Source organism: Chelonia mydas, chromosome 3 (assembly GCF_015237465.2).
Source record: "Chelonia mydas isolate rCheMyd1 chromosome 3, rCheMyd1.pri.v2, whole genome shotgun sequence".
Classification (NCBI taxonomy): domain Eukaryota; kingdom Metazoa; phylum Chordata; order Testudines; family Cheloniidae; genus Chelonia; species Chelonia mydas.
The window spans coordinates 73,773,871-73,798,863 of record NC_057851.1 but is presented as its reverse complement, the minus strand read 5'-3'; the positions used below and the strand labels follow the sequence as shown (position 1 = coordinate 73,798,863).

At 38.9% G+C, this 24,993-nt stretch overlaps 1 protein-coding gene across 2 annotated transcripts in view; it reads left to right on the top strand.

Moving 5' to 3' along the window:
* ASCC3 (activating signal cointegrator 1 complex subunit 3) overlaps window positions 1–18,831 on the top strand; it is a 530,489-nt gene extending 511,658 nt beyond the window's left edge. For both annotated transcript variants that reach the window (XM_037894528.2, XM_037894526.2), the window contains exons 38-42: window positions 9,293–9,444; window positions 10,517–10,667; window positions 14,807–15,016; window positions 16,880–17,055; window positions 17,151–18,831. In XM_037894528.2, the coding sequence (XP_037750456.1) occupies window positions 9,293–9,444; window positions 10,517–10,667; window positions 14,807–15,016; window positions 16,880–17,055; window positions 17,151–17,298 (837 nt within the window). In that variant the 3' untranslated portion in view covers window positions 17,299–18,831. The remainder of the gene's footprint in view (window positions 1–9,292; window positions 9,445–10,516; window positions 10,668–14,806; window positions 15,017–16,879; window positions 17,056–17,150) is intronic.
* The last annotated feature ends 6,162 nt before the right edge of the window (window positions 18,832–24,993 follow it).

Genomic DNA, 24,993 nt, shown 5'->3' with positions numbered 1-24,993 from the left:
CATTTACATATATTTATGCATACCAATATTACCCATATATTATCATTTATCACAAGTTCTATAAAAATATAGCTGGTATTTAATTATTCAAACAAATCATGTAATCCCTCATATATATATATATATATATATATATTAGTATATATACCCATAATATTCTGTAAGGTATAATCACAATACACTTATAATCCTAACCAAAGCCCATCTCACTGACCACCAACTAAGCATAAAGGTCTGTTTATGTCACCCACAGGTTATCAAAGCACAACTCTACACCTCACACCTCAGTCATGGTCCCAGGCCTAACATTCCCAGGTTCACTATAAAAAACTAAAAACAATTAAAAATAAAATCTGTCCATCAGTCATATGAGGGAATGTGTAAACTAAGGAACAAATGGGGCATAAATGTGTAAATAAAAAACTAAGGTGGCTACATAACAGTGTTTAGCCCACTGGGCCATCTTCAGTCTATGCATTATGCTTTTCCAGGACAATGGGTAAACATCCTCCCCATAAAAAGACAAAAATGGGGGGAATAAGTAGGAAGAGAGTCTGAAACATAAGCCATTGTATCAGAGGCCTGGTTTGAGGCCTGGGCTAAAGTGGTAGTCAGAGCTTTTCTAATACAAAGCAAAGACTAGCTGTGAGCAAAAGGCAGGACCTGCTCACAAAATCTGGCAAAAACAGAGCTAATATTACAAAAAAACACATTTCTAAGAAGTGCTAGGCACAGGGTACTCACACAGACACATCCCAATATAAAGTAGTACCAAAACATCCCAATATCAAAAATGGTACAAAAACATTCCGCAAGAATAACAGAAACCTACTGACCCCTCCTAAAAGATAAGGTCAGAATAACAGAACGTAATAAAATGTTTTACTCAAACCAACATGTACAAGGTGATAGGTGATAACTAGCAATGTCAGGGGGTAGTAACTAACTATGTCAGTGGGGCAGTACATAACTTGTTTGTATCAGGATATAAAAATGTATCTCAAAGGAATTGTCTTTGTCTAGCCTAAAAAGGAACAGAAAGTCCCACCGTGCACTAAGCTGGTCCATTGTTACGGGCAAACATGTATTAGTGGTCTGGAAAAGTCTGCGGGATACTAATACCGTGCTTCGCTGACAATAAACCTGGCCTGGTGCCTTTGTACCTTGACGAATCTTTTGCCATTTGCAGTTCACTCATAAAGTAATTAACTGATTTACTTGTTTGTAAGTGCTGTACTTTTTCAGCGGATACACTGTATTCTTCCTACTAAGCTAAGAGGTTGAATCTCTGCTTTAAGTGCAAAACAGAACTCAACCTTAATTATGGAGTCACAACCAGTACCTCACAGTCACAGTATTATAAAGTTTAACCATGGCGAAAATAAGAGATTCCCAAAATTCATGTGAGAAGTAGGCCTTGCCCTCTAAGGTCCAAGATATTGGACTCTAACGCTTCAATGACACATGTAAAAACATTTAAGTCATTTTAGAGCTCCTAAACTTGTATTAATTATGCAATTTGTCTTCCACCTAAGCCTGTACAGTTGGACTTGAATTACAAGTGGCAAGATATGAAATCTAGTACCACAAAAAAATTTAAAACTCTCCAGAACATTTCTAAAATGACAGATTTCAAAGTAATCGTAATAGCTCCTATGAGTGGATCAGTTTTACAAGGGTGTGTATGTTTTCAGTATGTAAATGACATACTTTATTTGAACATATGTTCTAAAACTGTCTCGAAAGCACATGGGTAGAAGCTTCTGCCACTGCTATTTCTTCCCATGTCACATTACTTCCTCTTTTGAATATATGTATTAAAATAGTGTCAGGAGGAGTTCTATATCTCTCTCTATATAAAAACTACTAAGGAAAAAAGACTATATATTTTAGACCAAATTCCCAGGGGTAGACGATAACATCCACTTTGACCACTAAAAGGTGCCAGACCCTGTGGAACAGTTCCTGTTTCCTATTTGAGCAGGAAGCCATCAGTCAATTTGAGGAAATCACTATTCGTGGCACATAAGAGGGAGAGGAATTATTTAAACTCAGTACCAATGTGGACACAAGAACAAATGGATATAAACTGGCCACTAGGAAATTTAGATTAGAAATTAGACGAAGGTTTCTAACCATCAGAGGAGTGAAGTTTTGGAATAGCCTTCCGAGGGAAGTAGTGGGGGCAAAAGATCTATCTTGCTTTAAGATTAAACTCGATAAGTTTATGGAGGAGATGGTATGATGGGATAACATGGCTTTGGTAATTAAATATTCATGGTAAATAGGCCCAATGGCCTGTGATGGGTTTTAGATGGGGTAAGATCCAAGTTACCCGGGAAAGAATTTTCTGTAGTATCTGGCTGATGAATCTTGCCCATATGCTCAGGGTTTAGCTGATCGCCATATTTGGGGTCGGGAAGGAATTTTCCTCCAGGGCAGATTGGAAGGCCCTGGAGGTTTTTCGCCTTCCTCTGTAGCATGGGGCACGGATCACTTGCTGGAGGATTCTCTGCTCCTTGAGGTCTTTAAACTACAATTTGAGGACTTCAATAGCACAGATATAGGTGTGAGGTTTTTTTTGTGGGAGTGGTGGGTGAAATTCTGTGGCCTGCGTTGTGCAGGAGGTCAGACTAGATGATCATAATGGTCCCTTCTGACCTAAATATCTATGAATCTATGAATCTATAAGAAGAGAAGCTGACACTTTCAGTTCCCATCCCCCAGATTAGAACTGACTGTGAATCAGCCAGTTGGCGCTAGAGTTCAGAATCCCTAGTATGAGCGGCTGAGAGAAACAAATGTATCCATTCACATCAGGACCCAGCAGACTTTGAAGGCACAATAGGGCAGCTTTTTGTGTCCTCTTGATGATTGACCTAAACCTCTGTGATGGAAGATTCTATTTAGATTCTCACTGCCTTTCCCTTCAGATCTTGCTGGAAGTGACAGCTAGCTTGTCAAATTCCTCTGATGTTTGAGACTGATAATTAGCTTAACTTTCAATGTGAGAGACAAGAGTCCCTGTCACCTGCATAGACTGCACTCTACAAGAGATTTCTATCTATCTTTACTACCATTACGCATAGAGGAGCCAGGGGAGCCCTGTGGGAAACATAGGACGTCACTGGTCTCTGATGTAGCATAGTGAGGAGGAGCAGCTGAAAGGGTTGGCAGAGAGCCAGGAAGAGAAGAGACAACTCCCTGTTGCCTTGTACCATCTGCCTTCAACATCAGTAGACCAAGCTGGAGAAGGGGGCATCTGGGACATAGAAGGCACCACAAAATAAAGATACGTATGAGAGAAAGGGGGGAAGCCGCACTTGGTCAGAGAGGAAAAGAAGAACTTAAGGAGGGAAGGAAAATGAAGACCCCCAGTGATGACAACAGAGTGGACCCTATCAAAAAAAATTGGGATTAGAAGACAAAATCTATATATGGCTCCCCCCCACCAACCACTGACTGAGAAGCAGCCACCCACTGCCCCTTGAAAATTCCTTGGCGGTAGCAGAATCACCTGAAGTGGGCACTGAGGCTCTCATACAGGAGGCGTTCCTGGGGAAAAGCGAAATAGTCAAAATCAATATCAGAATCAAAATATCACTCAAATATTTGGACTCTGAAATCTGAATATCAACCTAATACAAATATTTGCTCATCCCTAATGACTGATACTATCTTACTCTGCACCTGCTTCATTACAGAGTGAGCCAGAATTCCCATTTATCCAACGCCTACAGTTGATCTTTATAGCAAATGAACTTTCAGTCCCTTTGATGTTTTCTAGTCAAGCTGTGTGACATGAAGGCCAAAATAGTGCTTTAGTACACCTCCTTAACTGTTACTGTGATTATTTATATAGCATCATTGGAGCACATGGCACTATAAGACAAGAAGCACTTAAAAGGCTTACAAGCTAAGGCCTTAATCCTGCATTAAGAGCCATGTGAGTGCCCATATCAGTGTCAGATTGGGGCCGAAATAGTGTAGGATTGGGGCCAATATATGATTATGCACATTTTCTACTTTCTTCCTTTATGTCTCTGTCATTCTTTATAACAAAATCAAGAATAATACATATTCTCTGTGCTCCCAGGTCCCTACATTCAGCTCATCTTCTCTTCCATATTAAAAAAAACAAAAGATGCTTTCATGTACTTATTAATTTACTTTAAACCTTTTGTTTTACTCTACTACAAGAAAATTTCTTGCATGATCTGTGTCACTTTCATCTCATGCTAATCTTTTTTTAAAATCTCATAAATTTAATTAACATATCCAGCTTCATCATGAAATCTTTGTGAAGTTCAAATGAGATGCTCCAGCAAACAGATTTATCCATGTGCAATTTTTCACTCTGGAACAACATTCTTAAAGTAGCCTAACCTGTTATCAGCTGTAAGATATTTATAAAATTACTTACTTAAAGGTTTGGCTTACAAGAATTAAAATTATAACGTACCATGTATTTCGGCAGGCTGTTACAATATTTTAAATGATTTATGGGACAAAAGACCAGGTCAATGAGAAGAATTGTTTTCTGGAGCACATAAACAACCATTTATCTCTGCAAAATATTAATAACTCATAATGAGTTGGTGTTGAGTGAGGTGAAAAGAAAAGAGAAAATGATGGGAAACAAGAGAAGGAATAAACCTTATTCGTACGATACAGGAGATCTGATTACACAAATAATAAGTAGTAGTAATAATTATTATACTTGGAAATAAATCTGTTGAATTTTTTTCTAATGTTTAGCTACTAGGTTTTATATATGGCCAATTTGGAGGAAACTGAATGACTCAATTTGTTATCTTGAGTATTTACAGGAATTACAATTTCCATTGAGTATCAAGCATGTGTATGTTTTACACTTAGCTAAAAATGAAAATGTGTGTAGGTTTCCAAGATAGCAAATAAAACAAGCAAACTTTACCATTGTCCCTACTCCTTCACAATGTCACTGTCTTGTATTTCACATCAAGACCGAGATGCTGTGAATAAATTATATGGGTGAAGGAGAAAAATATTAAAGAGGAAAAGAGGACTTGCTATGTGGGTTCCTAGTAATAATCTGGAACACACAGTCCCCCACACACAGGTTTTTGGTACCCCATAGGGGATATCTGTAAGTTGGCCTCTGTCCATTTCTATGAGATATTCTATAAAAAGGATCCTTCCGTTCATTCTGTGAACTCTTTCTCTCTTTACCCATCTTTCCCTCCCCCCCAACCCTCAACAAAAATCTAGTTTATTTTAGGTAAAAACAAATGTTTACAATTGTCAACAAAAGTAGATTACAAAAAGAAAACCAACTCAACATACTGGAAGCATAAAGAAAGTCATGCTCATATAAGCAAAAGAATAACTTCTATTCACACAGTTGGAGGCTATCCTTCGATACGAGCATGATGTCTGCCATGGGGAAAAGTTATTGTTGAGACTTAAGATGGCTGAGGAGTCCAGTCTTTGCTCGACAGGATTTTCCACATGTGGGACAGATGGTTGCTTAGAGAGAGCACAACTGCTGGCCAGGATGCTGTACTCTTTCCTTTTCCCTCTGCCATTTCTCAGCATCTTGAGCAAGACGATTCTCTTCAAAATGGGCTAAGGCTTAATGTGTGATACAACGCCACTGCAGTCTGTTGCCAGCCAGCTCCTCCCAGTTTGTGAGGTCAATGCCTCCCTTCTTAAAATATATTGTCAGTGTGTCCTTTTAGTGTTTCCTCTGTCCCCCACAGGTCCTCTTACCATGACTAAGAAAAGATAACTTGCTTCAAAAAATGAGTATCAGCCATCTGCACACAATGGCTAGCCCAGCGAAGCTGATATTTCATAATCTTTGCCTCAACAGTGGTGGTGTTAGCTACAAAGAGAACGCTGGCATTGGTGTGACAATCTTCCCATCTGATATGGAGAATCTTCATAAGGCAGCGCTGTTAGTATCACTCCAGACGATTAAGATGGCTTTGCTATGTCACCCATGTCTCGCACCCATAAAGAAGAGTGGGGATGATTACTGCATTGAATACTAGCATCTTCATTTTCCATCCACAGATCTCTGTCAATAAAGTCATGACAAAGCAATTTTTCAAAGGATGCACGGGCACAACGGATCCTATGTTCGATCTCCACAGCAAGATTGGCTGTCTGGGAGAGATGGTTACCAAGTTAAGGGAAATACTCAACATTTTTCAGGGGTTCACCACCAATGACAATTTGGGGGTAAAGGGGTGCAGCTTGTGCTGCGGCAGGCTGGTAAAGCACCTTAGTCTTCCCAATGTTAAGGAAATGATAAGCACCTGAGAAAAGATCTATCTACTTGCAAGTCAGCCCCAATGTGCGTGAGCGTGGCACAGTCATCAGCATACTCAAGGTTGGTAATAACAGTCCTGATGATCTTAGTTTTAGAATGAAGACGCCGCGTGCTAACAAGCTGCCAAATTGTGCATCTGTCTCACAAGTCCAAGTGCAAGACGACCAACACACAGCCTCCACCTCCATGCAGATTTGTGACTAGGGACTCCCAGAGATTACTACTCCTGTCCCCATCACCACAGGACTTTTAGTGTGAGATGTTAACACCCTTGGCAGAGGCCTGCATATGAAATCTTTTAACGTGAGTGAGCTGGTGCACCCGTGGCAGCCTTATGAAACTTAGCAGGAAGGAGGTCTGGACCCGGTAGCAAGGAAGTCTGTGAAACCAGAGGTCTCTGTCCTGCTGCAGCCCTCATTCACCTTCACAGCCGCAGAGAATTGACATGTCCTCGAATACACCTGTTCCGCCGTTGGGGTCTGTTGACACAATAGACAAGGTAATTAGGTATCACATTGTTGCCCATGTATGTTAGTTATTGCAAATTGGGGGATGAGGCAAGTGCATAGGTAAAGATTAAGTAAGAGTAGCAACAAGAAGAAAGGAGAGAAGGGAAGGAAGGAAGAAGAGTGGGAAAAGAGAAGTGGCCATTAGAGGTATGGCTGTCTGGGAGAGCGTTTGATGTAGCTACTCTTTGGTAAGTGAGATTTAGGGGCTAAGACATACCTTGTACAATCTACAAGCAGAAAAATAATTAATTTACCAGTAAGTTGATTTTTGAAATGGCAGTCTTCTCCTTGATAAATACTGAGGGTGTCTCCTCCTTCCATATGTCTAGAAATCTGTGTGTGAACAAACACACAAGCTCGTAGGCTGTCTGGTTGCTCCTTTCAAATTTGGTTTCCAGTATCATCAGACTTTCTATAGCAAAAAAATGCAAAGCAGCTTGGAGGTTCTTATGAGAAGATCATAACAGTGTCAACATTGATAGTTTTGCCTTTACAGGTATATTTATAGGGCAAATGGAAACATTTCAGATTTACTCCCCAAAAAGATTCCTTGCATGCAGAATATTATTAACTGCAGGACACTTTCCCACATCGTTCATGAGAACTGGGGCAAAACCTATGCAATTCAGGACAGCATTTTAAATATTTTTCTATATGTCGGTGATTCTATCACGCTGGTCTGGAACAAAACCTGTTGAAATTGCAGTGTAATCTACTAATGTAAGATGTGTGTCTGACCATGACTGAAACCAACTTGTGTGTTTTTAAAGTCAGCATTTCTCCGGAATCAGAGTAATTTAATTGAAATAGCTCAGCATGTGTAAACAACTCCTTTGTTTAAAGAAGATTTCACTGTTTAGTTTGCCTTAAGTAAATGCTGCCTTTTGTTTGTCTGTAAAACATTTGATTAAATGTACAGGCTAATATACACAGCTCCTCATTATTCCACTAGTGGGCTGTAAAATGAGCTAGAAGTATTGTAAGTTTGTACATTCTTGAGGAAGCATCAAACAATGTCATTTGTCTTGAAAAAACACAAATACGTCTTAAGCATGTTCTTTAAACGAAGACTACAGGATTCTAGTATCAAAACTAAGAACCTAAATTAAAAAAAAGTATGGAGACTGTCCAGTACTCCCAAACATTCCAGACTGAAATGATACTGAACATTCCTACTCTTGCTTCTTTTTTTTAAACAATTTTCCAAAATTTTAATGAAATTTCAAATTTCTTACCTAATTATTGCTTTTGAAAATACATCTTTACATGAAATTAGTACAAAGAATCTGATTTTATTGTTGTTTTAAGTGTTTCTGCAGTTTGCAAACCAATAAATGTATTTTAGCAGAATCCCTTACCAACTGAAATGTCCCAGTAAATTCTAATAATTGTTGTAATGTACTGTGCACAGTGTGAAACCTGTATTATATATTTAAATATTTGTATTCACTGTAAAAGTGTTATATTGAAACTAAACATGTCCTTTTGAAAAGTTCTCAGATTCTCTTTTGGTTCAACAAGAAAAAACTTAGGCACACTGTTACAAAGACTTACACATACACTTAATTTACGTTTTGTGAGCAGTTTCATTGAAGTGAGTGGGGCTACTCGCTGTCCATAAAGTTAAGCACAAGTACCCATCTTTGCCAAATTGGTCCTCAGTCATGCTACTTAGCATACATTTTGATTTCCAGTTTCTATTAAAAAAAAATCAACTGAATAAAAATTAGAAATGGGCCTGGAAAGTAGTAATGGCCCATTTATAGTGTTGAGAGTCAATGTTGTCTGAATGAAGAGGAGGTTAGGAGTCAGGAACCTTCTAAGCTTAAATCCCAGTTCTGATACTGACTTGCTCTGTTTGCCTTAGCAAGTCATTTTACCTCTGGCCTTCAGTTTCGTCATCCATAAAATGGAACTAATACTAGTAGCTAATATGATGAACTATCATTAAATATTCATTTGGGGGACAAACTTTTAATATTAATTTAATTTATTTGAATTGGAAGTGTTTTCAATAATTCTGAAAATATGCAAACTCTTTCTTATACAGAAACCTTCAAAAACCATTTTGAATTTAGCTGTAACTTTTCATCCCTTTAAAGCAAATCCTTAGATGTGCACCTTACAGGCCGTGCTTGGACTGTACTCTGTCACATTTTATGGTGCTGTAGTGCCCCAAACCAGTGATTTGTTTTTAAAGGCAAACTCTGAAATGGACCACTGCTGTTACATTTTGGGATACGTTTTAGTGATGATTTAGGACCTAATCCAACTCTCATTAAGGTCAGTAGAAAGACTTCAATTGACTTCAATAGGAGCTGAGTTAGACCCACAGTCAAACTCCCATTTTATGTGCAGTAAGTCCCTGTACATTTAACATTAAAGAAATGTTGTTAGTTTGTATCTGGAACACAAAAGGAGAGGTAGTTGCAACTGTATTCCTGTATTTAATGTCTTGTTTGTTTAGGCAATGCTGGATGTTGCAGCAAACCAGGGTTGGTTAGTAACTGCTCTGAATATAACCAGTTTGGTGCAGATGGTTATCCAAGGCCGGTGGAAACACGACTCTTCCCTGCTTACTTTGCCCAATGTAGAGCAACACCATCTTCACCTTTTTAGGTATGTAATTATTCAAAATGTTTATAGTTCTTTCCAGCTCTTCATTTTCTCATATTGATTGTCATTGTGTCCTGGAATGTGTTAATATAGCAGAAGCTAAGCCCATCCCACTTTTGCTATTTCTCTCCCAACAATTTGTTTGTTTTAATTATTTCTAAGTTCACCCACCTCTGCAGAGTTCATTAAATATTTCAGGCAACCCTGGATGGTATTTTAAAGGAGTGTGATTTAAGATAGTGGAATAAGGGATGAATTTCTGGAAGGATTCCCAATTCCACCAAATCTAACTGTGTCTCTGAAATCTGTTTATATATTGCATCTTTACTTTGGTCCACCGTAAAATTATACCCATACGTTGGCCTATCTCAACTTGGCCATGCAGCACTGTATATCAAACTAATGTAATGCACAGGTAATGTAATAATTAACACAAAGCAAAAAGAAATTACTGGTATTTAGTATCAGAGGTCAGTGTTGAGTCTTAATATCAAAATATGGAAAACAAATATTCAGTATCTCCAAAGAATATTCTTTGTAGAAAAAAAATTTCTAAATACCTATAAGAATGAGAATTTGAGTCTTCTGTGTCAGTTGAGGCTGCTTATCATACTGATAAGACTGCTGCTCCTGTTTTACTCAGATTGGGGATTTCCTATATGTAAAGTGTAAACTGAAATTATTAACGTTAAAGATTAATGGGGAATATCTCTTTTCTGATTATTAAACTGGTTTTAAAGAAGAATGGCAACTGTTTAGTGATCTTTGACCCTAAACTACCACACAATTAGTGTCACAGTTGATGCCATTTTTAAATGCTGTGTCCAGCGGCATCTCCAACAGCCTTAATCAGACTTTCAGATTCTAGTATTTATAACTAATCAAGAAGAAAGATGCTTCATTCTCATCATGGAAACTTTCAAGACAATAATCTGAGCAAAGGGGGTCAAGCACTTTTATGTAATTTCTACCTTCTCTTTCTTTCTTTCCTTCTTCTTACCACCCTTTGCAAATCTCTCTCTGTATAATAATTTTTTAACTCCTCACTGGAAATACGTTTTGTTGTCTTTATCAGGAAGTGGAACCAAGGAAAAAGGAAGCACTTGTGTGGAGGTTACCAAGGACCTATTGAGTGTCTTCCTGAATTGATCGCTGTCTCTGAAGGAAAAGAAAACATTTTTGCTTCCATTGTAGACCGTGACTTGCAAGCTGTACACATTACACAGGTAATGCTTCCTGTAGTGATTTCAGAGTTCATTGTAAATGTGATTGGGAAGGAAAAGTAGAAGGGAGAAAGAGCCTTTTTATATCCTTTCAGCAAATATCACATTTTCTGCAGAAAGTATGTAAAAACTGCAACACATTGTTACTCTAATTCAAAGAAAGACCTACTTTTACAAGGGTTTCTTCCCCCCCCCCTTTCTTTTCTAGTTATTTTCCCCCCCTTCCCTATTATCCAGCAACACCAATAAGGTTCATAGCTGATGTTAATGCTGCTCCTTAGCCTGTTTGAGGTATTTGCCTAGAACATTCAATCTGATAGTTATCCACCTTTTTTGTAGTCAGCTCTGCACTAAGATTGCATGCATTACAAATATCATTGTAGCTGGTTCCTAAAATATTCTTTCAAACAGAATATTTTTGGGGAATATAGTTGGTAGAAGATCCAATGTTCAGTTTCTGTTTGGAAGAGAAAAAGCATATCAGTTTTCCCCTCTTCTCAGAGGAAAAAAAAACTATAGTCTCAAAGTATTTAAGATATTATTGCCTTTTATTTGACTGTAGTCTTTTTAAGCTGTTTCCAGTCTAAAGCATAGCAGTATACCATAGTATTCATCACATGAGTGTATGATTGCAAATACACATAGAAAGGAAGAAAACATCAAAAATGAGTTTTGTGGATTTTTTAAAAAATTCTTCATAATTGAAAGTGAAATACTGAACTTGACTGTTCAGATTTTGTTAAATCTAACGCTGGCATGCAAACAAAAAGGAAAGTATTTAAATATCCATAACAGACATCTGCATTTCTAACTAAATTACCATCAAAATTTTGAATAAAGGAAAGTTATTTAAATCAAAACAAGGCCTCTTTTAACAACAACAGATTTCTAACATAATACACATTGATTTCAGTCCAAGTTTTAGATGTGATGAAAAATTAGAACATTGTCATAATTAGTTCAGGGAGAACTCAGAAGTAAACTTACTTAATTTATTTGCATAAATTGCCATTCTGTTATCTTTAAAAGCAAATGCAAATTGGCTCTGTCTGATATGATGATGGTTATTTGGCTCAAAAGTGCTTCAATTTGCGTAGCAATCTGGTGTCGTCTCTGCAGTGAGGCGATCCCAGGTAACATACAAATCCTGAATTATTCCAGAAATTAGTATGTTTAAAGCATCAATTTAAGTGCTAATTGCAGTAGTAATGAGAAAAAGCAGTACTACTGTGAGATTTGCATCTACTGCCCCATCAGTATGCCTGGAACGGCTGCTGACTGGCAGAGGATTTGGCTGCTAATTAAATAATTGTATGCATGGCAGTGTTCTCATCTGATTCAATAGATGAAGATTAATCCTCAGATAAATATGTTTGGCTGGTATTGAAATGTCTTAGCAGTTTCTTCAAAAATAGCGTGTGTGTATGTGATGTATACACACCGAGTGTGTGGGGAAGGCGATGTAAATGTAGATACATGTAGAGAGGGGATATATATGATGTATTACAGTGCAAAGGAAAAGTTTCAATCACCTGAGTTTGGGATGACCACATGACTCGTGTATGACAGAAGTGTGAACGAATCATGCAGGCCATCTCAAATATTCGCTGATAAAACCTTTCTATTGTATCATTATGTATTCTGTACATGCAACACATCTTTCACAAAGCAACTATTTCAGAAATGGTTTAGAGATTTTGGGGGTTTCTTAATTCTATTGGGATTATTTTTGGCACTCCATCTGTAAAGTCAAGTGTCCTAGTGATGCATGCGGTCAAAGGAAAAGAAAAAATATTAAATATACAACACTTCTTTAAAAGACCAAAAAATTGTTTTCTGTACATAAAAATATGACAGATTTAAAAGCTGATATCTTGGAACCATCCAGGGTTCAAAGCAAATGATAAGTGTCCCATGGGGAAGCCTAGAATATTCCCTTTCCAATGGTACAAAGCTCTTGCTTCTAGCCATGATGGATTGTGAGTTCAGAATAGCACTTAAACCTGCCATTAATGCAGAACCAAATAGTGACCAGCCTGAGCTTAGATGAGTGAAATTTTGGGGGGAGGGAAGAGGAAGAAAACCCTACATCTGGGGAAAAGATTGATAATTTTTAAATGGCAGCTCTTAAAGCTGGATTTGAAATGCTAGAATAAATCCTGGAGATAAGGATTATTAGTAAAAGTGCCAATGATGACATCAAAGATACATGAAAAAATGCTGTACAATTTATTATGTGGTTATCACTATCCTATATGGGGTAAGTCCCTGTGTTAGTGGGTGCAAGTACTGTACATGTATATATACCCACACAAATATACACGTTCTTCATATGTATATATAATATATGTGTAAAAGTGTGTGTAATTTTGTATAGCAAAAGACAGAGTACAATTTTCAAAAGCATATGAGTAATTTAGGAGCCTAAGTTCCATTTTGAAAAGTGATTTACGCCCTTAAGATCCTGAATCTCACTGAAAGTCCTAAGTGCCTAAATCTCTTTTGAAAATGGGACTTACATTTCAGTAGACACTTTTGAAAATGGGACCTATTAGCTGTACAGAATAAGTCTGAATGTTAGCTAATGCCCAAAATATTTTTTCTAATGAAAAATGAAAGTCCACCAGACAAAAGAGTTGCCATATTAACACCATATGAGAGAGAGAGAAAAGCAAGTGATTTCTCAATTCATATCAAAAGTATCTGCTCCACAACCTAGTATTAGCTACCTTCACTCTGGAATTTATTTTATTATGGCCCTGTCCCCACTTTTTAGCAACCACCACTTGATATTTTTCTTGAGCATTATTTAATGAAGAGCATTATTGAAGAGCAAGAGAATCTCTCCACATCACATGACTGAAACAGATGGCATGCCACAGTTGTTATCTCAAGATCTAGTTGCTAATCTTGTCTAGAAGATAGAATTTTCAAAACCATACCACAGGTCAAAACTTCAGAAAGCAAAATCGTTCTTTAGGCCTGGAGATTGATTGTACTAAATCTACATTGTAGTTAGTTCAGTTTTTCACTCAGTGCTGCTTTGTTACACTATGCTCCCGTTTGCACAGTAAAAACCTACCATACTGTGGAACTAGATTACCATACAGTAGCCTCTGACACAATCAAAAACATGGTCAGGTCACACAATCAGCCTATGTTCTTGAACCATAATACAGCTCTGCAAAGTTTCAGGCAGTAACACAGTTAAAACAAGGTTTCTACAGAATCATTTGGATTGAGCTGGAAATCTTTTTTTAACCATATTGTATTGAGGTCCTTGGACACAGTTGTTTTAACATGTAAATGAGACTTCATGTGTAATTAAATGGTCAGATGCTCAGTTAGTATGTGTCAGCATGTCTTCACTGAAGACAGTGGAGCTATGCTGATTTACCCCAGCTGAGGATCTAGCTCAGTAGGTATAAAATATTTCTACAAATAAAAAATAAAGCAGAAAGCCATCACATGTGGGGCTGAAGGAGCACTTTGTTCACCCACACAATTTGCATGTCCCTAGTACCAGTTCAAAGTAGTGGGATGCTGGGGGAGAGAAAACTGAGAGACTGTTGCAGATTCATAAAGTGATAAGAGGAAGACTTGAGTGTCTTTAGGATGATTGTAAGGACAAGGAAGCTTCATGGGGATGGATGCAAGAAAACCTTAAGTATGGTTAACTTTGGATAAGCATTTGAACTTTTGAATAATTATCTGAACTGATCCTCTGAACTCTCTGAGGTTTGCCCGTCACTAATTAGCACTGCACTGACTCACTCGTTATGGATTATGTTGAGGAAGTTTAATTCAGACCTTAATTATACTAGTTTTTAGTAGCTTATAGAAAAAAATACTTTAATCAGGAGTTGTAAGGATTTTTCCTTTTGTTCAGGAATACCATAATCTTGGTGAAGCATGTATAGTACACTTGAGGGAGAAAGCATTTTCTAGGAATGATCTTGAGTTATATCATATAAATACATCAGACTTGTTAATAACATAATAATAATAAGTTCAAAATGTACATGAATGTGTAGAATACATCATGACATTTTTACGGTTATGACAGCAGAATGCATTTTAGAGGTTTGTGTTGTAGCTGAAACTGAACTTTGTCATTTTGTGCGTGATCTCTTCTGCCACAGGCTTGGAATTTCTTGTCCCATTTGCCAGTTATAGACGTTAGTTTGAGCATTAAAGGATCATGGGATGACTCATCTCAGGAGCAGAATGAACTTCCTATCCCTACTTTGGCAACAGATATGCGGGATGACAAAAAGTGGATCAAGTTACATGCTGATCACGAATATGTCCTCCAGATAAATTTGCAGAGTGTCCAGATGAGGCATCACAAGGTAGGGTATTCATAATTTTCATTCTGTAATACACCAGATTCTGATACTCAGTCACTGAGTTACTGGAAGTGTAGTGTACCATACAGTAAGTTTCTGTTGGACTATTAATGCTTTCATATAAATCATTAGTTCTGTGGTAGTTTCTTTGGCAGCCTGGCTCAAAGACAGGAAATGCTAGTAGTGAGGCTGGTAATTTTTCCAGTACTGTAGGATAATGGCTTGAATATTTCATTTGTTTGTTTTTGCCTTGCTAATTGGTTGAAAATCCTAAATGAATCAATATTTTCTAGTTTTTTCTGACATTTGGATTAGTAACTTGATTTCCTAGGGTCATAATAACAGTATTTAGTTTCGTTTTTAAAGCATTATGATCCTCTGCTAAGTACTTCACTGTTTTTCTGTAATGTGCTCAATAAAAATTTAACTTTCTTTCCATTTTAGTTCCTACCTTGGATTCTCCTTGTGATCTTCCTCTGTCCATAACAAACATACAGTGATGTCATTAAACTTCATTAGGCTTTGCCCCTTCCTTTTTACTCTCTTACTCATACATTCTGCATTTACTAAAGTGTTCCGCATTCTTTGAAAATCAGGTCCTTTTAACTACTCTGAAGTTTAACACACAGCAACTGAGGTACCAAAATCATTCATCACTTTTGAAAATACAAGCCATTTTCTTTTAGCTTTAGATCTCATACCCAAAAACACAGCAGAAGATTAAGTGGTGCTGTAGCCCTTTCATCATGATTCACTTCTCAGTTGTAGAATATCTGCATTCATCCATGTACGATCAGTGAGTTCAACATCTAGGAGAGCCTGAACCTTCAGACTCTCAAAGAATTTCTTAAGTAAATGCCAAATAGTTGGACACCAGGGACAAAATCCTAGCGCCATTGAAGTTGATGGCAAAACTCCCGTTGACTTAAATGGGGCCAGGATTTCACTCTAGTTTTCTTTTGCTAATTATTTTTGGGGGAAATAATGCCATTGTAAGTTAAAATTATCAGCAAAATTATTTGTTCACAGTGTATGAGCAAAATAGTTCTTAATTTCTCCTTTAGGAAAATTTGAGACAACTTTGTTCTTGTAACCTTAAGTGTAAAACAAGAATAACAGAGGCATATGTTTTAACAACAGGGCTGGGCTTATAATAGTATTAGAAGTTAACTTTCATTCATGCAAGAACGATATCCAAAAAATACCTTTCTTTTCCAAACAATAACCCTGACTGCAACGGCAACACGATCAGACTCTGCATGAAGCTTCATTGCTCTGTTAGTGCTTTTTTTTTTTTTCCTGTGGATCTTTAGTAAAACCTTTCTATCTACAGTACACTAAATGAATTCTGATTGAGTGTGCCTCATTATTAGTACATGCAACTTTCAGCAATAAAGTCACTGTTTTAAAGAATCACTGAAATAATCTTCCATTTTGCTACATCAACCTAAAATAAAGACTTCAAGTACTGTCATTGTCTTTATATTAATCTGAGACAATGTTGATTAATATTATTTAAAGATACTAGGAATACAATTAGCCATTCTTGAGAAAATAGCGTTCACTGTGTTTTAGATTAAATTATCAAAAGGAACAGATTTTTCATTCATAATTTGATTTGCTTAGAAAATAGAGAGCTACCTATGCAACAAAATTTGAATAATATATTGTTTTCTGTTCTGCCTCACATTTTTTTCAAAAGGCTTTCTCTAGAAAAATGATAAAAATGTTCTCGTTCTAATTCAGTTCTAGTTTTCTGTAAAAATGTATCATCTTGTCCTTTATGGTGTGGTTACCCTACAAAGACAAATGATGGTTTGACTGGGAGATTCCCAGTTGCGTTAACTTGTATTTTCTGCCTAACAGGGAAGGCAAGACAGTAAAGCAGTTGCTCCTCGATTCCCCAAAGCCAAAGATGAAGGGTGGTTTTTGATATTGGGGGAAGTGGATAAAAAAGAACTCATTGCCCTGAAAAGAGTTGGATATGTCCGATATCGAAATGCTGTCTCAGTTGCTTTTTATACTCCGGAAACTCCTGGAAAGTAAGATGAGCTTTGACTTAAAATTATCCAGATGTTTAAAATTAAATGTTGACGTCTTTGAAAAAGAAACTGATGCTGCTGCTATTATGTTTTAGGTATATCTACACATTGTATCTCATGAGTGACAGTTATCTTGGCATGGACCAACAGTATGACATTTATCTGAATATCAAACCACCCAGCATCTCAGCACAGATCAGCACTGAGGTCTCTGAAGCTGTGAGTCACTTGACTCTGAAGTAACGTTACCTGAACAATCCATTTGAAGGAAGTGGTCTTGAAACCTGGATGTTCAGTCATTCTGGACAAGAGAGAAATTATGTTTGCCTTAGTCGAATCAACTTCTAACCTCAAGACACCTAGGAAATTGAAAGTGACTGCTGTATTGACTCTAGTAACACAGAGTTAGCCACAGTGGCCTTAGTCTTTTACAAAGTGCTACCTTTTATTGTTTCAGCTTTGTACGATTCTTGAAATGTAAAATGGATCTGTAAATGCCATAATTGTATGTTGGCAGATCAAAATAAGAAAATAGTAGCTATTTTAATTTGTATACATTTAGTGCTATAGTCTTCATTTGAAAATGATTAATCTGTGGCCACTCTGTTGGTATTGTTTAAATGGTCTTTTTTTCTTAATTTATGAGGAGAATTCAAAACATGAGCTGAGAACAGAGAGAAAACATTGCTGATATATTAATAGTGTATAATAAGACATATCTGTACGAAATTTGCTACACTAGACTTTTCAATGTAAAATGTATAGGATATATCAGGGGGGTCAGCAATCTTTGGCACACGGTACATCAGGGTAATCCACTGGTGGGCCGCAAGACATTTTGTTTACGTTGATCATCCACAGGCATGGCCCCCCACAGCTCCCAGTGGCCGCGGTTTGCTGTTCCTGGCCAATGGGAGCTGCAGGAAGCGGTGACCAGCACATCCCTGCAGCCCGCGTCGCTTCCCTCAGCACCCATTGGCCAGGAACAGTGAACCCCAGCCACCGGGAGCTCTGGGGGGGCCAGGCCTGTGGATTGTTAACATAAACAAAATGTCTTGCAACCCGTCAGCGGATTACCCTGATGGGCCATGTGCCAAAGGTTGTCGACCCCTGGGATATATAGTGACAAAACTCAACTCTTAAGCATGCCCTGTGTTTTGAAGGTGATGAACATTTTCAAAAACTTATGTTCATTGTACATTTAATAAATCTGGTTGTAAAATCATGCCAAATAATCAAGCTGTTGATTTCAAAATGAACAAATATACAAATACAGTGCTTATAGATACAAATTTCTCTTTTCACATTAATATACCAATTTCCTGAATGTTAATGTTTTTCTGAATGAAGAATGAGTCGCTGAGCTGCTCATTAGTTACTTTATTTTGCCAATCTAGTGTAAAGCAGTCAATGCAGCTCACAAAAATAAATTATGGACACAATAGCCCCAAAAGTGAATAGAATCTCATATAGGTTTGTAAACAAAATACTTTGTTAAAAAGCGTTAAGATTGAGAGTGGCTCAAGAAAGCCTAGCTAACACACAAAAGCCAATATTAGACTTTTGTTACAAAAATTCTATACCTTTAAAAACACGTGCACGTGAATGTCTGAACACTCACACAATATACCTACCTTTGATGTTTTGCTTAGACATTGTCTGAATGTTACTTTGTCTTGTATTTAGATTGTAAGCTCTTTGGACCAGAGACTGTCCTATGTGTTTGTATTACACCTTGCATATTGGAGGGTGCTGCAATACAACTGATATATAATCCTTCCTTGTTTCTCTTTTGGTTTGCTTGTCACCTTGAATGAGGAGTTTTGCTGTTTCACTCTTCATTATGAACTTTGCTTCACTGGTTTTATAAATATTTGGGAGCTGTAGTGCCTCTTCTTTTTCTAATGTTTTGTGTGTGTTATAGCACAATCCATTTAACTAAACCTCGTGGCCAAAATTTTCAAACCTGTGTCCCTGAAGCTAGGGTTCTAAATCCCATATTTATTAGAAGTAGCCTGATTTTCAAAGATATTGAGCTACCCCCACTTGGAGTCAACACCTTTAAAACATCACACCACTTCTATTTAGGTGCCTGAATGTAGATGGGGGAGCCTAACTTTAGGCACTCAAGTTTGAAAATGTCAGCCCTCCGTTTTAGCGAAAAGTAAGTGGTATCCCCTGTGGATTTGCTATCACCTTCATTGTATTTCACGTGTCCAAAATGCAGTGAAATGCAATGCAGTGGAAAGCTGCTGCCTGCCAGCTTCCTGCAGAAAATGATGCAGGCCTTGCTTTAGGCATGAGACTGTGCCTGCAGTGCACTAAAGAGAAGGCCAGCTGTTCTTGCAAGGCCAAATGGCATCCTCTAAAATTTAACGGAGTGGGGGTGGAAAAAAGATTCATATCCAGTGGTTCAAAGACCTGCAGATAAATGGGCCTCTTCTATATTCAGGTTACAACTAAACATTAAATTTAAATTGTTCAAAAAAGCATGACTATTTCCGTTTATATTTGAGTATTTTTAGGTATGATGTTAAATGAAATGTAACTATATGTTTCACTAATCCAATGCAACTTTATTGCATAAGACCTCAATCAGAGTGATGGCAACATCATTATGACAGGAAATCCAGTAATGCAATGAGGAGTTTGTCAGCATCTGTTCTAGCCTGCTTCACCCTTATGGTAAGACTACATCCTGTGTAATTTTGGGAAAATAAAATACTTAGGCAAAGCTTCACTCATTCACCAAATACTTTAGAAAAATGTATTTCCATGAAAACCACATTACTCTGCACGTGACTTTCAGAGGAACTGAGACACAGTTCTTAAGGGAAATCCTTGGATTACAGCAAACAACATTTTCCGTCAACAGTTCTAGTTAATTAGAAGAAGTACAGCTCTGCCATAATCACATAATATACCATGGTGATGATCTTGGTTCTTGCCAACTTTGTAAACTGCATGTCACAAAAGTGTGTTCTGCACCTGTGTTATATGTCTTTTTCATAAGATCTTCAATCTTCTGTCTGAACTGATTGGAGTTTTTCATGCTGGAATTCAGTTGTACAATTTGGATTTCAGTTTCATCCTTTAGTTGTGATTGCCTACTCTGTTTATGGATAGTTCACTCTGTCTCTAAATACTATATTTGAAACACTCTTGAGAATTCATTGGAAAAATATTGGATTTGTAAGGACAAGAGTCTGAAGTAATGCAATATGAACTGAAGCAAATTGATTGGAATCAGCTTTTATCTAAAAAATCTACTAGGGGAAATTATGCAGTATTTAAAACAGGTGCTCAGAAGGAACAATCAATATAGTCAAGCCAATGATATCTAAGAATTAAAAGTGAGAGCAGCAGTGACTTGTTTTAACAAGAATGTGAAAATCAGACAAAAAGGAACAGAAAACAAATACAAATTACCTATACTGTTCTGTGATGTGGCTGCCAGTACTGTGAGTTGTCCTAGTCAGGCAGGCAGGCAGGTGATCACCAATCCAGATTTTAATCCCCAGTTTCTTGTTCCAATTTGTATGCAGGCTTCCCAATTGTTGTTCTTTTCTGAAAATAGCTGCAGTTGGTGCCTCTCTGCTGAAGTTCCGTCTTTCTTCCAGGCCGCAGAATGACATAGGACAGAAAAGGACAAAGAGAATTTCCTCCCAGAAAAAGCCAGGGAACAACCACCAAAAATTACCACCAATTGGGTCAGTCCTTCCCATCTTGCTCTGCTGTAGCCTTGTGTGGCACCATTGTAACCAGGCCTGCGTAGGGATAGGAGAAGCTCTGAACCAACTCTGCTTCAGCAGCCTCAGAGGGCATGTCTCCACAGCAAAGAAAAGCCAACAGCTGGCCTGTGACAACCAACTCGGGCTTGCAGGGCTCAGGCTGCATGGTTGTGTCATTGCTGTGTAGACTTCCAGGTTTGGCCTGGAACCCGGTCTCTAGGACCCAGTGGGGTGGGAGGGTCCCAGAGCTCAGGTTCCAGCCTGAGCCCAGAAGTCAACACAACAATGAAATAGTTCAGACCCTGTGAGCTTAAGTTAGCTGGCATGGACCAGCCGTGGGTTTTTCTTTACTGTGTAGACATACCCTGAGTGCCTTCAGAGGCCCCACAGGAGGTCCCATCTCTTCTTAGCCAGTTTCCTTAAGGCAGTCTCATATCTTAGGTTCTTTAGTAAATCTCTTGTTCCAACTTGGAACCTGTGCCTGGTGATAAATGCAGTCTGCTTTGAGATGACCTTTGCTGTTCCAGTCTTTTCCTGCATTGAATATAGTCTTTTCAGGCCCACCACCTCTGCCAAGAGAACTGAGGCACTTGCACCCCTGATTTGCAATCCCCTGTACCTCATTTTCCATAAAATAATTCTGAATGTACCTTAGTTTTCTCACAGAGATGGTCTCTGCCCTTCCATCTTAATCAGGAGATCTTGTTCCATAAGTTCTGTCCCAATCCCAAGGCCAGACTTGAGGTCCCTGGACGTGTATCAAATGCCATGAGTCTTCCTTCTCTGAAATGAATCTTTCTACAATTCCAAGTTTCTGTACTGTCTGAAGGGCCTGTGTGATGGAGTACACAAACCCCACACTGAGATGGAAGAGGTTAAAGGACAGTACTCAGCCCAGCTAGCCATGCCCCTCCAACCCTGCAGAGCATGCTCCAACTGGAGACAGGATTTAAAAGGGAGCAACCCAGCTCAGAAGGCTGGAGGCTGGGGAAGAGTAGAGACCTACCCTGAAGGCTCCTGCCAAAAGAGGCTAGAGAGACCTTCTTGAAGTACCAGAACTGTATGCTAAGCCCAATTGGGGCTGATGGTTTGGGTTTCCTTTTCCTTTTTCCTTATCTGGGACCGGAAGCAATGGCAGAAAGTGACCCAAGGACGGTAACTCAGAGGATCCTCCTCAGGGGTCAAGTCTTGCTGACCCCTCTAGGGCCCTGGGTCCGAGCTGGTGGAGTCGGTAGGCCCGGTCTCCGCTACAACTGCTCCACGACTGAGTGGAGCTCGGCCTCGCAGCCCATTGAGGATCCTATTACAGCCTCACAAAAAGGAGAATGTATCCAGGTACATCTCTTCCTGCTGCATCTGTGGCTAAATCTTGCACCCTCATACCCTTACCGGCCTCCCCATGCCCAGAGAAATTTCAAAGACACTTTACCGAACCAGTGACCACAATACCCAAGTGTGGGAAAGTCTTAGTGGACAAGCTGTGCTACACTGCTAATTGGTGTTCAGCTCCTACCATGGCTGAATTCACTCGTGGGAAGCTACTGCTTTGGGAAGAGGTTCACTTGTTGCAACAGGCTCAGACATCGCCTTTCCCTAGTTTCTTCCCTACTGTCACTTTAGCTGAACTCCCACTTAGGTTCCCCGCAGTTACTCTGTCCCTGCCTGGGTATGGTCACTGCTAGTTAGGCAAATTCATCATACTGGTGACAGGCACATCACAGAAAAATAAAACAAATCTTTACCTCACTAATTGTTTTCCATGATATGGCAAAACCAGTGCAGCCACTGTTCAAGGATGCCCAGTGGGTCACTGGACTCAGGCAAAGCATCCAGGGTAGGTAAGCAAACACAATTTGTTTCCAGCTTTGGAAAGTCTTGGTGGGGGGAAACCTGAAAGCAGGCTGCAAGGAGGAAGAACTTGGCATAACAAGCCTGCATCCAACCTGGCTGCCTAACTGACCTGAAGAGAATTTACCTATTCATGCATATTGGTATTGCACCTCACCTATCGCACTTAATGAGGTTGTGTAAGAAAATTGGACAGGTAGTTTAAAAACTACATCATTTTAATAAAATAATTGACAAGCTAAAAAGGAAAGGGGGACTCTGAGAACACCCCAAAGAGCTGCAGTAATAGTAATAATCCACAAGCTGTGCAGCCAGAGTAGATAAGGGATAAAAGGATTATTCCCACTAAGAAGAAAAGTGAGGGACATAGAGATAAAGGGGAAAAAATGTCAGTTATAATTGCATCCATTTTTATAAAATGATGGGGAAGGGGAGTTTGTCTAAACAAAGCTTGGATGTCTTGGGATAGAAGATGAGGATTAGGAGCATGTGCAAATGACACCAAGGATGGTAATTAGATTGGAAGGTCAGAAGTTCCTAAAAATGACAACCTATCCATTGAGGATGACATAGAGCCAAGACTCCACAAGGGTAGACGCAAAGAGAGAAATTATAAATTCTTTATTAAACAGGAAATCCCAGGGTACTGCCAAGTGTCATTATTTTAAAGTACTGTTGTTTAAATGCAGTGTAGAAAGAAGGCAAATTAATTTCCATCCATTCTTTAGAAATTCCTAGGAATGACTACTTATATAAAAAGCTTACCTAAAACTTCAAACTTGGTTTCATTGAGGGATCATCATTTTATACATAACTGGCATTCTACTGCCAGATTAAACCAAAATTGAAGAGGACATATATTATAAAGCTTTCCAAAAAAATTATCAGCACTCTGCAGTGGAGAGGAAGCCTTCAAAATATGAACTCTGATTGAAAGAAACTCACTCTGAGGTGGAAGGGTGGTATATGGCCCACTGCATCACTTAAACCCTGCATTGGGGCTGTACAGAAAGATCACAAGTGCTTCAGCATCTCCTCCGTGCTGTAGAAGGGAATCCTGTGCCAGCTCTGAATATACCAGTGAGCAGGGGCAATTTGGAGATGGAGCCAGGGAATATGCACCTACATGAATCAAGTGGGCCAAAACTCCCATATGGAGTGATGAGAAACTGCACCTCTACCACTAGACCCTTCGCTTGCCTTCACTTGTGTAGTTCCAGAAGGATCAATTCTCTTTCCAGTCCTTTTCAACATCTATATGCAACCATGAGGTGAACTGGTCAGATGACATGGACTCTGGTGCCAGCAATATGCAGCTGATACACAGCTCTACCTATCCTTCTCCATGTACAACCACACCACTACCACCAAGATAGTCCAGTGCTTGGATGAGATCCGTTCTTGGATGAACCCAAACAAGACAGAGGCTATGCTGATGGGCAGAGGAAAGTATGCTGAAGAGCCTGCAGCCACCGTGCAGTCTCCATTGGTTGAAGATACACTCCCACAATTGGTCAGTTCAGTGCATAGTCGAGTGTGCTTGGATTTCTTGCTGATGCTGAGTTCTCACATAGCAGCATCTGCTAGTAACAGTTTATACCATCTCTGTTTGGCTAGGAGTCTCCATCCTAGCCTATCAGACACAGATCTTATGCATGCTTTTGTCATCTCTCAACTGGATTACAGCAATGCAATATATCTGGGCATGAAGCCTTCAGCAACACAGGCTACCACAATCACAACACATCTGTCCTCTTCTCTCTGCACTGGTTTCCCATAGAATTTCGAAACAAAGTCAAGGCCTTAGTCCTTATGTTCAAATCCTTCATGGCAGGGGCCCAGGGTGTGTCAGTTCAGGATAATACACCTATATTTCCCCTTTACGGTCCAGCAAGGGCACCCACTCTACGCTCCTCAGCTGTCACCTCCCTTGAATGGAGATACATATCTCCCTCCAGACAGGGTTTTTTCCAGGCTTTACAGTTCCCTGACTATACTGATATTCCCAGACTAGCCAGCATCTGCACTTTGCTTTTTCTCCAGCTATAGTTGCCAGCAGTCACAGTTACAATACAGCTCTTTCTAAGCAAGCCCATTTATACCTAGGGTGAAAGCATTATGGAGTATACATATTAAAAACAATAAAAAGTACCTACGCATATATTAATAAGCGCACCAGAAATCACCCCCTAACTCCAAGTGCTCTGTTGGGTGATTAGTCCTTCATACCCCACACAAAGGTTTTTCGTGGTGTCATCAGTTCAGAACATCTGTTGTTCAGAACTAGCCCTCAGTGGGGCCAGGAAATATGGGGAACTATGGGGCCTCAGTGGGCCAAAAACCTTCCAACCCTTCCCTA